This window comes from Pleurodeles waltl, chromosome 8 (assembly GCF_031143425.1).
Source record: "Pleurodeles waltl isolate 20211129_DDA chromosome 8, aPleWal1.hap1.20221129, whole genome shotgun sequence".
Classification (NCBI taxonomy): Eukaryota; Metazoa; Chordata; class Amphibia; order Caudata; family Salamandridae; genus Pleurodeles; species Pleurodeles waltl.
In genome coordinates this window covers 360,447,474-360,463,512 of record NC_090447.1, presented here as the reverse complement: position 1 = coordinate 360,463,512, position 16,039 = coordinate 360,447,474, and the positions used below count along the sequence as shown (strand labels likewise).

General features: G+C 44.2%; 1 protein-coding gene across 2 annotated transcripts in view; it reads right to left on the bottom strand.

Annotated features, from left to right (window-relative positions):
• The window catches only part of SRPX (sushi repeat containing protein X-linked), a 429,025-nt gene that overhangs the window by 93,415 nt on the left and 319,571 nt on the right, over positions 1 to 16,039 (bottom strand). For both annotated transcript variants that reach the window (XM_069204239.1, XM_069204240.1), the window contains one exon: positions 6,543 to 6,722. In XM_069204239.1, the coding sequence (XP_069060340.1) occupies positions 6,543 to 6,722 (180 nt within the window). The remainder of the gene's footprint in view (positions 1 to 6,542; positions 6,723 to 16,039) is intronic.

Below are 16,039 nucleotides of genomic sequence, written 5' to 3'. Positions count from 1 at the left end.
TTGAATCTTTCAACCAGACCATTACTTTGGGGGTAAGGGGTGGTGAACTTGTAGGTTACCCCACACTCCTTCCACAGAGACTTCATATACGTGGATATGAAGTTGGTAACCCTATCAGGTACCACTTCCTTGGGGAACCCCATGCTGGTAAAAACCCCCATCAATGCACGACCCACCACAGGGGAAGTGATTGATCTCAAAGGAATGGCTTCTGGGTACCGGGTGGCGTGGTCCACCAAGACCAGGATAAACCTGTTGCCCATGGCTGTCTTGGGATCCAGAGGCCCCCCAATGTCAATGCCTACCCTCTCAAAGGGAGTACTGACAACAGGCAAAGGCTGGAGGGGAGCTTTACATTTCCTCCCACTCTTGCCACCTGCAATGTGCATCTGAGTGCCTGCGCATTAGGGGCCAGTAAAAGTGGGTGACAAGCCTCTCAAAGGTCTTGTCCTGCCCCAAATGTCCAGCTAAAGGCACATCATGAGCCAATCCCAATAGGAAGCCCCTTAAGCACTGAGGTACCACCAGCAAACAGGCTGACCCAGGCTCAGGAACCTTAGGCTCGCTATACAGGAGGTCATCCTCCCAATAAATCAGGTGTGATCCTGGCTCCTTGCCAGCCGCCTGGTCTGCAGCCTACTGCTGCAAACCCTCCAAAGTAGGGCATGACTTCTGTGCTGCACAGAATGCTTCCCTGGTGGGCCCCCCTTCCTGCTGCCACTGCAACAGCTCAGGGACCTCCCCCAGTTCAGCCACCTGTTCCCCTGTAGGCTCCGGGGCGTCACCCTCAGGCTCCGCCTCCTCCCGGACCGTGGGAACTTCTGGGGGCCGGTTTCCCACGCCCTTTGCCCTTCCTCTTCTTGGCGGGCCACTGTTTCAGGCTCCAGGGGCTCTTGATTACCCTGACGGGCTGCCATTGACCGGGTGGATAGGCATACCCACCCAGGCAGACCCAACATCTCCAAGTGAGACCTGTGTTCCACCTCCTTCCAAGGGGAATCCTCTAGGTCATTGTCTAGCAAACAATCAACAGGTATGGTTGGACTCACAGCTACCTTCAAGGAACCTGAGACCCCCCCACCCCCCCATTCAGAGGGAACCTGCACCACTCTGCACAGGCGCTCTGAGTTGTCCACTGCAACTACTTGGTGAAGTACCCGGGGATCAATCTGCTCTTCAGACACCAGCTAACTCCTCACTGTAGTCACACTGGCTCCTGGGTCTCTCAGAGCCTCCACCCTCTGTCCATTAATGGTCACCCACTGCCTGTACTTCTTAGTATTTTCAGGCACTAGGGTTCTCTGGACCATTTCACAACCTGGGGAATAGAGGCAAAAAGTTAAGGGAGACCACGCCAAGGATGAAAAGTCTAACAGTGACCCACAGTGGTGGAGGAGGGGTGGGGCGGGGGTCTGGTGTTTCGGGACTATGCTCTTTCGTATTGGGCAGTTTGTGTCTCCTAGAAGTTGTCAGTGGTTTTTACAAAGGGAGTTGTGAGATTGCTGCTCTGCAGTATCCTCCTGTATTATAGAATTGGTTGAAAGGGTAATGGAGTGTAATGAGGCCTGTTTTAAATTTTAGCTAGGTCATGTTATGTCTAGGAGGAGGAAGACACACCACATTTAGTAACTAGTGAGACAAGAAAGGTTCATCTGAGTAAGGTATGAGCATGTGACTGATGATTTAAGGAATCTTTGCACTGCTATACAAAAGCATCAATTGAATGAATTCCATAGAGCCCTTTGAAACTTTTTTACCTTTGGATTTAGTGCAAGAAGCAAAATAATTCTGCTATGTTACACATGTGTAATATTTGTACCTTAGATAAAGTATTTGTATTTCAAATTCAAATATTGCTTCAACGTAGAACAAAAACAGGGAGGTTTCTTAAAGGGACACATGCTCAGCATTTCCACAGTCTGAAGGTATTCATTGAAAAAAGAATAGAGACTAACGTGGAACCAAAGTGTAGAAGAAAAGGAGCTGGATTTGTTCAGCACTTGGCAGCCCGACTGCATTACAGCAATTGAATACAGAGGAGCATATTTACAAGAAAGTGGTGCATTGGTCCCGATATGCCACTTTTCTTCCATTGTCCCTACCCCACCTAACAACGTCATGGTTGCACCGTATATACAATACGGCACACCATGGCAGTCTTTAGGAAAATAGCATACATTTTTGTTATGCTATTGTGGCTCTTTGCAGCACTAGCATCACAACACGATTGCAGCAAAGCACAAGGGAGGCGCACTGATTAAAATAAGTGCATCATTTTAACACCTGCTCTGAGCAGGTGTTAAAAATGATGGAAAAAACGGTGCAGTAAAATGTAAATTTCACTGCGCCTGTTCTTTCAGGCTTCCCCATGCCAGAACACCCCATTGCATACATTATGCCTGGCGCAGGCATAATGTGTTGCAAGGGCTTACAAAGTAGAGGAGTGCAAGCATTGTGCCACTTTGTAAATATGGAGAGGGAGAAAGCCCTCTTCAACACCACCCTAGCATTAAAAAAAAGACACTAGGGCCGCGCAAGGTGGCTCTCAGGGCTTTTAAACATGCCACAGAATTTCTAAATAAAATAGTAAAGTAAACGTACAAGGGTCCTACCTATTTCTCCATTGCTTTCTTGTACTGAAGGAGCAAAGATGGCAGACCACTGAAGAGCTTTTGCTACAGTAGTAACAAATGGCATCTTTATGTAAACACATGGTGGAACCCTTAACACAGCTACAGGACTGCATCGTTGTGCATCAGAACATAGAGCTTCAGCTTCTACCAATCTGTACAAGATCTGCCCCATGCTATAGAGCCATACCAGTGACAGCAGTGCGCTGTACAAATACCTTTCCAATGCTAAACCCACAAGCTAATTTGCGTCTTTTTGCTTAACTGGCAGCTGGCTATGACCCTTTTTGTTGACTTGGGCTCATATTACAGAAAGCGCCCCAGGAGGGTAACAGACAGTGGGTCCTGCATTTTGTACCTCTGGGGCACTTTGGTATTACAGAAGAAGCTGCACATGCTTGTGGGCAGCTTCTATATTATGGATCGACATTGCATAATGCACTAGCATTTTCTCATTGGCGCAACGCAAATGAGGGATCACATTGGCTTTGTGTCTGCACCATATTTTAGACGTGAGCACAGAGGCAAAGATGTGCACAGACAATTTCCGCACAGACATTGAGCTCCTCAATAGTACCCCTAGGCATTCCATGCATCCTTCGTTCAGGCAGGTGCAGTAAAACTGCACCAATTGATGGGGCTGCCTTGTCCCCTCTTCAAACTGAGGTTAGTCTTCCTCCAATGAAAGGTAGCCATGATTATAAACCACAGCCCTGTTTTCAGCTGAAGGGCACTCCTTGGTGAAAGAGACAGTTGTAACATTTTGTGCCAGTGCTGAGGACAGTGCATTTTTTGCGTAATTTGGTACACTGGCTCAATCTGCAGTGGACACACCGAGTTACGGCTGTGCCTCGGTGCAGATCAAGGAAATGCGCTTGATGCATAATTTAGTCCTCGGTGAGAGGGAAAGCTGAGTAAACCCTGGATTGCTTAAAATTTTTGACATCCAGTTTTTGGTTATGATGGCTAAAACTAGTGAGTTAATTTATCTGGTCTAAAATTGCGTTACCTTCAGTACTGATAGTAGAGCACAGTTCAGTAAGGATACTCTAATATTTCTAAATAAATACCTATTAGTTATGACAAGAATCTTGAGAATCTCAGAAGATTAGACACTAACAGTACTTTCAGCTGAAAATAGCCTTTACCATTACTATTAATTTCATGAGGAATTTACTGACAGGAACGAAGTGGAAAAGAAACTAGAGGTTAGATGTACCCAAGCTGAGAGCCTACACACCCCAATAACAATACGAATAATCATAATTGCCTGCCAAAAATAACAAGGTGAGCCTGGTCATAGACTGGAGAATATTAGGCCACTTACATGAGCTACAAGGGCATGCAGTTCGTAAGGACTGTGCTGGCACAGAGATGTAAAAGGTTCTCAAACCATGTACCTATGTATGGCTCACAGTGGTCAGAGACGATCAGATGATCTGCACTTATATCAACACACAGCGCAAGGCAATTTGAGTGATTTAATTAATAGTGTATACCAAAATGATGCCATGGGCATGCTAACACAGAAGTCTTCAGCCATGGAAAGCAACAAGACTCAAAGGGCCAGATGTATTATTTTTCACAATAGCGATTACCTAATTGTGATTAATCGCAAATAAGTAATCGCTATCAGAATGTATGAAACGGCAGGAGTTTCATACTGCGATTCGCAAGGGCTCGCAAATCGACCTACCTCATTGCATGACGTAGGTCGCATTTTGCAAGCCATTGCGAATGGCTACAATCACAAGAATGGTGGCCTGCTGGGCTCAGCAGACCACCATGTCTGTGTTTGCTTTCAAATAAAGCAATCTTCTTTTTTAAATGCAGCCCGTTTTCCTCAAAGGAAAACGGGATGCATTTGAAAATGAAAAATAAAAAGTTTTCTTTTCATTTTTTAAGAGTAGGCACTGGTCCATTGGACAACTGCCTACTCTTAAAAAAACGTTTTCGCGTGCATTCTCATTTTCGAATGGGTTACCACCGACTTGAAGTATTCACGGTCACAAAACAATCATACATACCTTTGCGATCTGGGATTAGAAAGGTACGCCCTTGACACTCCCCTTCCTAATACCGAATCGGTATGTAGTCGCAAACAAGTTACCGAATCGCAAATTGGATTAGTTACATACCAAATCGCAAAAATGTTTGATACATCTGGCCCCAAATTTCAAAGGGAGCGGCAGCATTCAGAACAAAAGTGCACTTCACAAGTGTTTATTTTTGGAAAGCCAAGAGGCTTTTGCATCATGGTATGAATCATTCTTTGAATTCTTTCTTTTATTTTCTATTGGGCTGCAGGTTTTTTTTTTAAGTGGTGGCTGTTTATTAGGTTTATCGTGGGAGACTGTTTGAGGGTGTGCTCTGATAGATGTACTACTGTGCTGGAATTACATGGGACTGTATTTCAGGCATTTATTGCGGTTCATTTTGGGCTCTTCATAAGAGTGTATTGATAATTCCAAGTGCCCTCAGTTACCAATTCCTGTTTCTGTACTTCTGACCAATGGAGCTGGAACAGTTCTGAGAGTTATAACCAGTTCTACCAATTGACATCAACTCACTAAAGACGTAGAGTTGTGCAAACTGCAAATGGTATTCAGAGAGCAAGTGTATTTAATGAGGAGTTTCCATTTAAGGAAAGGGGAGGAATAGTGTAAGATCCATTAGTGTTAACAAGTACATGTCTAAAATGTGTCACGCAGGTTTATTGTCCTGAAATGTACGACTGGATCTGAATTCTACTTGTGCAAAGATACTGCCCTTACTCAGCACACGTTTTATCAGGTAAAACCTTGGTTGAATTTGTATGGGGAAATACTGCAATATTCTGAGTTCTCACCTCAGAACAGGGGAAAACTGGCTATGTAAGTCCTTATTTCAAGGTGCAAAACATGTAATGGGTACCTAATACTACGCCTGGTAAATTTCGCACCATAGTGGTATTTAGTGGATGCGGTTTTACCTCCTCCCATAATGTGCGTCAAAATGAGCGCCCCCTGAGTTTCAATAAAGCTGATATTCTATTAAATACTTGAAAAGTTAGGTTTTAATTCAATGTTTTATTTACATGTGTATTTTAATAAGCTGACATACTACAGCCTTCTTCCACACTCCCATGTACCTCAACAAGAGTGTGAGAGATACCATTATTTATAATGTACTGTCAATGTGTATCATTAATCACAAATCAGTTTACTACCATTTATGCCAATGTTGTATTACTAATGTTCTTTCCTACCTCTATCTGACTCTGGGCCTGATAACGAGTAGGTCATCTCAGTTGTGATAATTATCGCATATGATACAAATCTCACACCAAGTTGTTCAGAATTTATCAGATTCGGTAATTATTGCTTATTCCGAGTTATGGGGGAAATATGCAGATTTTGGCGTTTAACAGCACGAAAAATCCACAAAAGCTGCAATTAATGGGGCCTTTTGATCCTGTAAAACTGTAGCAGCTTTCAGCTGCTGAAATATAACGAAAAGTGCGATCTTTATTCACGTTAGAAATAGATAGAAACATTCAAGTAGTCAGCAATATAACACACAACACAAACAATAACTAGACCGAAAATTCAAAACGTTCAGATATGAGGATAGCTCTTCAAGAGCTGGGGCAGAATCTCTTGCAAAATGTAAAAGACTGTGAGGAAGATGTCACGAGAATCATCAGTTAGAGAAATGGGTTCCAGTTACCTGCACCCACATTCTGACATTTCCCCCATAGAATGTCCGAGGTGTGTCTCAATGAATCATATACATTATGAATTAGTCAATCAGCTACACAACATGCATGAATAAATAAACAAATATTTTCACAATAATCTAGATAGTACAACATACAAAATGACATTGTAAGGTGTAAATCTGGAAAGGTACAGTGACAAGATATTCACTTACGGGCACAGGTTGGCTCTTGCCCCGACCAAGCTAGATTGGACTGGCATACTCGGGCAGGACTGCCCTGAAGCTCGTAGCCACTAACACAGGAGAAATCACAAGTGGAGCCATAATTATTGCCGGCGGATGAGCACTTGATGTAGCCATTTTCTGGTGCGATTAGCTTACTGCAACGTTTGACTTGAAGGAAAAAAGGGAAACAGTGAAAGGAAACGATAAAACTTAATTTCAGGTCTCAGAGTAAGAAACAAACACAGCTCCTGACCCCCCAAAAAAACTGTACAAACACATTTGCTGATAGTACAGTATTATCAAGGAAATGCTGTAAAAAGGTAGGACAATTAACAGAAGAAGACACATAAAGGATTACATGGTCAATATATACGAGGATAGGATCAAGAGTTATCCCTGAAGTTAAGTCATGAGATCAACGGCATAAATCAAATAAAAGTAAAGTGCATGAATGTTACTATCACTGGAGGGCCAGATGTGCTAAACCTTTTAGTACTCCTAAACATAGATTTACAAAAAACTTTTTAGAAGTCACTGCATTTTTTACCAACTCATAAAACCGGTTTACAAATGGATACTAATTGCAGTTTGGAAGAGGTGTGTTGTGGGCGCGCCTTACTAATTGGGATTTGGATTCCTATGTATCAATGGTTTGCGACCGAAAAGCCATTCACAAACTACTGATAAGTTACGGACTCCAAAGCTTGGGCAGTAACTCATAGGAAGTGGTCCCCTTTGGACCTCTTCGTCAATGTGAACTGAGGTGGCAGCTTCATGAAAAGTAGGCAGTGGTTAAGGGGCCACTGGCAACTGTCATGGATGTTTTAAAAAAATGAAAAGATGTTTTTTTTTTTTTTTTTAAACAGTTATGTTCCCTGAATTAAAAAAATCAGGCTGGTTTTAAAAAAAGTCATTTTTCAAAAACAATCATTGAGAGATTATCTGCTGACCCTGACCTGTGATTGTGACCATCATATTTGGTCACAAATGGTAACCTGTATAATTTATATTAATTAGGTAGGTTTGTTTGGAACCAAGTTTGCGTGTTATTTTGCAAACTAGCCTGTTGGTACATAGGTCGGTTAGCATAAAGAAAGCTTTTGGTGGCAAAGAAAAACATCGCAGTTTTGGGACCAGTATCTTGGCATACCTGTCTCTTAAATCCCTTGCTCAAAAAAGAGTGAATTATCATCAAAGATATCATTTATTATTTATTTGTATGTCTTATGTAGGGTTATATCACAAGTTCTTGTACTGTGCGGCACTCAACACTTGGGGTCTGATATAGATATCCTTCACAACGGTGAAATCTAAATCCCATTTTATCCAATGAGATTTGGCTTCTGCAGACGGCATCTCTGTCACCGTTGTGACGGAGTAATCTGTCCGGCACTATCTAAATCTAGCCCTTAGCCTGATTCTCAAATCTTTTTTTGCACGAGTAGGTGTGACTTTTTTCATACTTAAGGGAAAACGTGCTCAGTGGAGCGAGTTCAATTCTTTTATAAATTAATCAGTCGCTTTTCTAAGGAACTAAAAGGTGCTATTAGTGCACAATCACTAAGAGGAGGCTTAATAGTTTTAATAATCACTGGTTTTGTAACATCATCTGTAATGAAAAAGTGAATTCTGTGGGCCTCACAAAAGCAAACAGACAGTGAATGGTTATTGCCACGCTTGGTTCAAGAAATACTGGAAGGAAGGATCTGATCAAATGGAATCAGTGGCCTAAGACGCCTGAGTTAATAGGTCCCAGACAGTGAACAAAGTAATTCACGTACAGACTGGGATAATTTTTCATAATAGATATATTGTAAAGTAAAAACATTTATGAGAAAGGAAGTTGTACTAAATGAGTACTTTTTTTACATACTCATGCATGCCTTTCTGAGTCGAAGCCAAACGTTCAATTATATTAGTAAAGGTCAAAGAGGCACTGTCCTTTCAATGGGTACTTTATGTATGAGTATTTCCTAACTATTCCCTGTCTTCCCTAATTCAGAAAAGAGCGTAAGAGTATGTTAAAGATTACTGAAGATGTATTACTAAACGCACTCCAAAATTTCATTGTGAATAGGCCCATCCATGTTCAGTTCAGAAAAGTATGTCTCCTGCACACTGCTAATACGCGTTTATAATCAGTTTGCCCAATGTGCGCTTGAGGAGATATCTAACAGGCACTTTTACAAGCCTTACACATTAAGGATTATGTCTACAGTGATCACTCAGGGAACTTCTTTCAAAGCGTTATGTAAAAGCAAGCCTTTTAGCTATTTTTTTAGTAGTGCACATTGGTGGTGGATAATGTTTGTTTAATATAGGATCTGAGAGCAAACTATTTTATTGCCAAAGAAAAGAAACCAATGCTAGTTGCCAACACTTAGAAGACCATAACATATGTGCGAACACAGCAGAAAAGATTAGCCTGTACTGTCCACTGGAAGATATAGTAATCAAAGGTGGTTTGGCCTGCCTAATCCAAAATAACAGGTGGTTAGTGTGACCTCCTCAGGAGAGGGGAAAGGGACTCCCAACCACCACTAGAAGGTAAACAGGGCATGACTCAGAGTCCTCCTCTCAAGGAGTGAGAAAACATCATTCTGGCCACGACTTAGAGCCATTTCTCTGAGGTGTTACACTGGACTCCTTGCACTAAATGTACTAAACAGGGTACAATGAATTTAATGCTGTTGTTAGCCTTGTCTGTGAGGAAGTAGTATTAAGACAACAGGCTGTTTCAAACAATTCTCCGGATGGGGTTGTACTAATGACTAACGAGATGGGCTCCGCACCCTTTAGCACACTGAGAATGATTGCTTCTGTATTTTTGCCTTCTTAAAAGCTGATATTTCAATGAGAAGGGTGTCAGGGCTCTCAAGATAACACTGATATCCTAAGATAATCAGTTTGTGAGTAGGACAGTTCAGGGTCCCAGAATGGAATGCCTTAAGTGTTGTGCATGCTCGTTTGAAGAAACTTTGGACCTGATTATGACTTCGGCAGAGGGGATTACTCCATCCAAAATGTGACGGATATCCCGCCCGCCGAATTACAAGTCCTTTATATGGAATGGAACTCGTAATACGGCGGGCGGGATATCTGTCACACTTGGGGAAGAGTAATCCCTTCTGCTGAAGTCATAATCAAGCCCTTTGTTCCTCCCAATTAAAGGGAAATCAAAATTGATGCGATGTGATCAAACTTTCCTGTGTCCACAGTCAGCCTGGCAGCTGCATCTAGTGTTGCGTTAAGAGAAGCCAGGTGTATTTTGGGAATTCCTACTGCCATCATAAAAAATACTGAAGGACAAGTTACTTACCTTCGGTAATTAATTATCTGGTAGAGACATATTCTAGTTGCAGATTCCTTACCATAGAATTTCCCCCAGGCATCAGTCTGGATCCAGAGATTTTTCTCGAGCAGTACCTCTGTGCGCCGTCCGGTGGTGTTGGTCAACTCCACTTCCGTCATTGGCATAGTGTTCACCAGATATGACATTGTAGGTCGTATATAGGTGCCACCCTGTTGCACTTTCAGTTCCTTTTCACAACTTTACACACCAGAAATGAAGAGCTATGAAGAACAATGACCCTGGTGGCCAGAACTAGGGCCCTAAAAGGAAAGTCCTTGTCCCTAGAAATCAGTTCGCATAGCGGGAGGATGGGTGGGTCGGTAAGGAATGTGCAACTAGAATATGTCTCTACCAGATAATTTGTTACCGCAGGTAAGTAACTTGTTCCTCTGACAGAGACTTCTAGTTGCAGTATCCTTATGTTAGAATAGATACCCACGCAATATAATCCCCAGAGGAGGGTCTGCAAACCAAGATCATACTGGGAAGCCCTGCAGGACCAAACTGGCAAAGTACCCACCCCTTCGTACCTGAGTGTCCAGGCAGTAGTGTTTGATGAATGTGTGCAAGGATACCGACATTGCTGCCTTGCAGATGTCCAGGACTGAAATTCAGTATGCTAACGCAGTGGTTGCAGCTGTTTCTCTGGTAGAGTGAGCACACAAACCCTCCGGGGGTTGCTTCATAGCCAATGCATAGCACATTTTAATGCAGAGAACAACCCATCTAGAGATGGTTCTTTTCTGCACTGCCCAGACTTTCTTTGCAATCACATAACCCACAAAGAGTTGACCATCCACCCGGAATTCTTTGGTACAATCAAGATAGAATGCCAATGCTCTTTTTGGGTCCAGGCGATGGAGTCTCTCCTCTTCCTTAGAAGGATGTAGGGGGGCATGTAAAAAAGTAGGGAAGTTGATGGATTGGCTTACATGGAAGGTCATGACCACTTCAGGTAGAAAGGAAGCCCTAGTATGAAGCACCATCTTGTCAGGATGGATTGAGATGAAAGGTGGCTTTGAGGAAAGAGCCTGCAGCTCACTCACTCTGCGGGCAGAAGAGACGGCTACAAGGAAGGGTACAAGGAAAGCTGTCTTCAGAATAAGAAGCCAAAGTGGGCAGTGGTGAAGTGGCTCGTAAGAAGCATACATTAGGAAAGTAATAACTAAGTTCAAATCCCATTGGGGCATTATGAACAGAGAAGGAGGAAATGATTGGGTAAGCCCCTTTTGAAAATCTTCCAGCATTGGGAGATTTAAACAAAGTGGGTTGGTCAGGCAATCTGAGGACAGCCGAGATGGCAGACAAATAACCCTCGAGGGTGCCCAGAGCAGAGCCCTGCTGGGCCAGAGAAAGAACAAACAAAAGAACCTCAGAAAAGGGAGTGCAGGGGGGTACACCATGCCACAAATTTGTTCCAACAACAGGTGTATATCATTTTGATGGACACCAGGCTGCCATGATAATGTTACAGACTTCAGGCGGAAGGTCAAAAGCTGTCAACTGCTGCCACTCAATCTCCATGCAAGAAGGTCGAGACTAGACAGGTTCGGATGGAGAACCATCACCTGCAGCTGCAACAGAAGATCCTCCTGAACAGGCAGTCTGAGTGGAAGACTCTTCATGTCTAGTCCGGAGCCACAAGAATGACTTGGACCCGGTCGTTCTTGATCTACTTGAGAGCTCTGGTCAGAAGTGGTATTGGCAGAAAGGTGCAACGGAGGCCTGAGTTCTATTTGAGACAAAAAATGTTGCTGAGCAAGAGCCTCCTTGGAAACTCCAATGCACAAAACAACTGACTGCACGTTCTCTGCAGAGGCGAACAGATCTAACCAAGGCTCTCCCCACTGCTGAAAGAGACCTTGCACCACCTCCAGATGGAGACGCCATTCGTGTTCGACCAGGCATTGACGGCTGAGTTCATCTGCTCTTACGTTCAGAAAGCCCGCCATATGTTGAACCACCAGGGATATGCTTTGATGTTCCAGTCATGTCCCGATGCGCAGAGCTTCCTGACAGAGGTACCACGACCCCCACCCCGCCCAGCTTGTTGAAGTACCACATGGCAGTGGTGTTGTCCGTGAACACCTGCACCTGCACCACTTTTCCTTTGAGAGCAAGAAGGAAGGTTTCAATGCCAGCCTGATTGCCCTAAGCTCAAACAGATTTATATGGAGCTCGGACTCCACCAGAGACTAGATGCCTCTGATCTTTGCCTCTCCCATTTGGGTGTCCCATCCCAGAAGCAATGCATCTGTCAATACTGTCAGATCTGGTGGGGGAAGGGAGCAGGATCTGTCTCTGGCACAGTTATGGTTCAAAAGCCACCACTGTAGATCTTGCACAGTTCCCTCCAAGATCTGGACCATGTCAGAGAGATTCCCTTGAAGCTGCACCGAAAGGAACTTCAGGTCCCACTCCAGAGCCTGCATATGCCATCTGGCATGTGTCACCAACAGGATGCAGGAGGCCATAAGGTCCAGCAGTCATTCTCACCAAAATTCAGGACAGAGGCTGAAACATCGGTATCATAGCCTGAATAGCGCGGACCCGCTGCTCTTGAGGATAGGTCCGGAACTGCACTGTGTCCAGAACAGCTAAGATGAAAGAAAGCATCTGAGTGGGAGTCCAGTGTGACTTTAGCAAATTTATAGTAAACCCCAGCAAAGGCAGGAGGTCCGCTGTAGTCTAGAGGTGGGAGACGACAGCCTGGGGCGAGCCTGCCTTCAGCAGCCAGTCATCGAGGTAGGGGAAGGTTGAAACCCCAAACCTGCGCAGACGAGCTGCAACCACCGCCATCACTTTGCTGAACACCCAAGGGGGGGGACTGATAAGGCCAAAGGGGAGCATAGTAAATTCAAAATGATCATGACCTACCATGAACCGCAAGTTACGTCTGTGGACAGGCAGGCGGTAATATGGAGATATGCGTCCTGCAAGTACAACTATACCATCTAGTCTCCTGGGTCCAGGGCAGATAGGACCTGAGCCAGAGTGAGCATTTTGACATTTTCATTTTTGAGGAAGAGATTGAGGGACTCGAGATCTAGGATGGGGCAGGGGCCCTGGTCCTTCCTGGTTCCCAGAAAGTAGCAAGAATAACAACCATGACCTGCTTCTAGCACACGGACCCACTCTATGGCTCCCTTGTCCAAGAGAGTCGTAACCTCCTCACAGAGAAATGCCAGGTGATAATCCGTCATCCGATCATAGGATGGAGGCATGGATAGAGGGATAGTCTTGAAGGGGAGGAAGTAGCCCATTCGGGCTATTTGCAAAACCCACCTCTCTGAAGTGGTGGATTCCCAGCGGGGCAGGTGATGGTAAATCCTGCCTCCAACTGGTCCCTGATGGGGAAGCATCAGACTAGGAAGGTTTGGAGCCTGCAATGGGAGGGGTGGTGAACTGGGTAGACCGCTGGCTCCCTGTTCCACAAGGATGTTGGATCTTACATCCCCAGCCAAGCAGAGGCTGGACAGCATGCAAGGCATGGTGGTCTGAGGGAAAGGGACGTGGTTGAGCACCCCTTCCGTCACGCAAGAGATGAAAAGCAGTCTGAGGGGGTGATGTGCAGCAGTGAGGCCCAAGGACCGAGCCGTAGCCCATAAGTCCTTAAAGCGCTCAAGCGCTGATTCTGTTTGGTCTCTAAAGAGACGAGTGCCATCGAAGGGCATGTCCATAAGCAGTGCATGGACATCCCCCGAAAAGCCAGACATCCTCAACAAAGTGTGGCGCCTCAAGGCCACCGTTGACACAAACCAATCTTGCCAGTGACTTAGTCATATCCAGCCCATATCTGATTGAAAACTTAGTTGTATCTCCACCGTCAGCAACAGCTTGGGAGAGAATGGCCCATGTATCCTCCGGGACTTGTGGCAGCACCTGCGCAACAGTGTCCCGTAAAGTATGGGAGTAATGGCCCAAAAGGCATGCGCTGTTCACAGACCACACGCCAGACAGGTGGAAGAAAACATTTTTTTTCCAAGCTGATGCAGTCTTTTGGATTCCCTATCCAGGGGTGCGAGAGGGAATGCACCTGAGGAAGTAGAGTCTTGGATAACCAAACTCTCAGGGGTGGTGTGTTGGGTCAGGAATTTTGGGACATTGTGATGCGTCATATCTGATGAACAGCACACCAACGACGGACATGGAGTCGACCGACACCACCTGACGGAGCACAGGGGCACTGCTTGAGAAAATTATCTGGATCCAGACTGACACCTGGGGGAAATTCCAAGGTAAGGAATCTGCAACTAGAAGTCTCTATCAGATTTACATATTTGAAATAGAGGTATGGAATGAAAAGATTGATTCCACAAATGAGTTGTGCCTCATTAGCCAGTAAGTTGGTGAATGAGAGTAGGTTACGTTTTTGCAAAATTTTTAGTTACTGAAGTATGATGAACCAGAATTGAAGTGGAAGAGGACAGATAGGAGGTGAGGTAAAAAGTAACTAAATTTTTAATGGGTTTACTTAGGATGTTATTGTATTATTAAAGTTTGAAATTCTTACCTGACCTTGATAACGAATCTACATCCTCAGTGGAGGATGTTTTCAAATGTAGCTGGGTGTCATCAGCATAGAGGTGGTATGAGAAGATGAAATGGCTTAGGACTGAAGTACGATGTTCCATGTAAAGAATGAAAAGTAGGGAGAACATAGAGCTTGCTGAACCACTTGCAGTTACAGGGTTAAAGATACAAGTAGGCTATTTTTATGCATTGATACTGAATCTCCAGGTGTATCAAGAAGCAGGTGAGGGTTGAATGAGTCAATTCTATTCTCTCACAGAGGATCGTCAGGAGGGTATGCTGATTCACCCCATCAAAATCTGCTGTAAGGTCAAGGAGGATGAGGAAGTTCCCTTTGTTCAGAACATGCAGTGTGTCTTTCATCTATTTTAAGGATTGCCGTCTCCATGCTGTGTCCATAATCCACAGCCTAATTGAAGCTCCTCAATAAAAATTTTCAGTTGGATCAAAACAGCCACTACTATTTAACCTCCATAGGCTAAGTTACAGACTACAACAACAATAAGGTGATGGATAGAATACGTGAATTAATCTCAGCTCCTGGCAATCATACAGGGCTGCATCCCAATTTATCTTTTAGCCCAACATGCCACCTCAGTTTGGACCCGGCCAAACTGAGGTGGCAGGGTGTACTGAATAACAATGGATTGGGATGTGGCCCAGGTGATTACATGTGGCTGAGATTATTTCAACCATTCCATACATCACTGCTTTGTATACCTGTTGTGTCGAACTAAGTGGGATGAGTATGCCCAGCCATTAGTCACATGCACACTGTGTCACTGAAACCAAGCTGTATCTGGCTGATGAGCCCTTAACTTGCCCGAAACCGGTTTTGGGTTGCTTCTGTTATGGTTCAGGGAGGACCTAGTTTGGTAGTTCAGGCTGGACTATTCCTGTTGGAACAGGGTCAACACTGATTTGCATATATCTGGGTCCAAACTGAGGTGGCATGGTGTGCAGAATAACAATGTATTGGGATGCAGCCTGAATGACATTCAGTAGCTGAGATGAATTTGAGCATTCCACCCATCACTTTTTTCTATACTTATTAAGTTATGGACTGGGAACATGTTCAATGCTCTAGATAACCGCCATACCATTTTAGGTAAGAACTGGTTTATTTACTTCAAGCAGTCAAAGACTGTTTCTTGGAACAGAGTGGTGTTAATCAGTTTCATTCAGAATGGAAAGATCATGCAGCTTATATCTTTGGGAAGTTTGCTGAGAATGTGTTGAGATAAATGGAAGGAATGCTTGATTTGACAATAGCACATTAATTTCGCAAGTGTCAATAGGTGGACAATGAGGACTTAGGGGGAGAAATAACCTTATTTTTCCTCATTTGTTCATCTTTCTGCATTCTGCAGCACACATAGTAAAAGGAAATCACCTCCAGTGATTGTTTTAGTGCAGGAAGGTGTCCTTCCTTGCACAAAAACAATCATTCCTACAATGCAGACACGCTTGCACCATGGTGCAAGGGTGCCTGCATTGGCGGATGGCAACCAATTGGGCACCAGCGCAGGGGGAAAGGAATCTCATAGATACAGTACATCCCTATCCTTTTCTTTTGACACAGGGCAGAGCAGCAAGAATT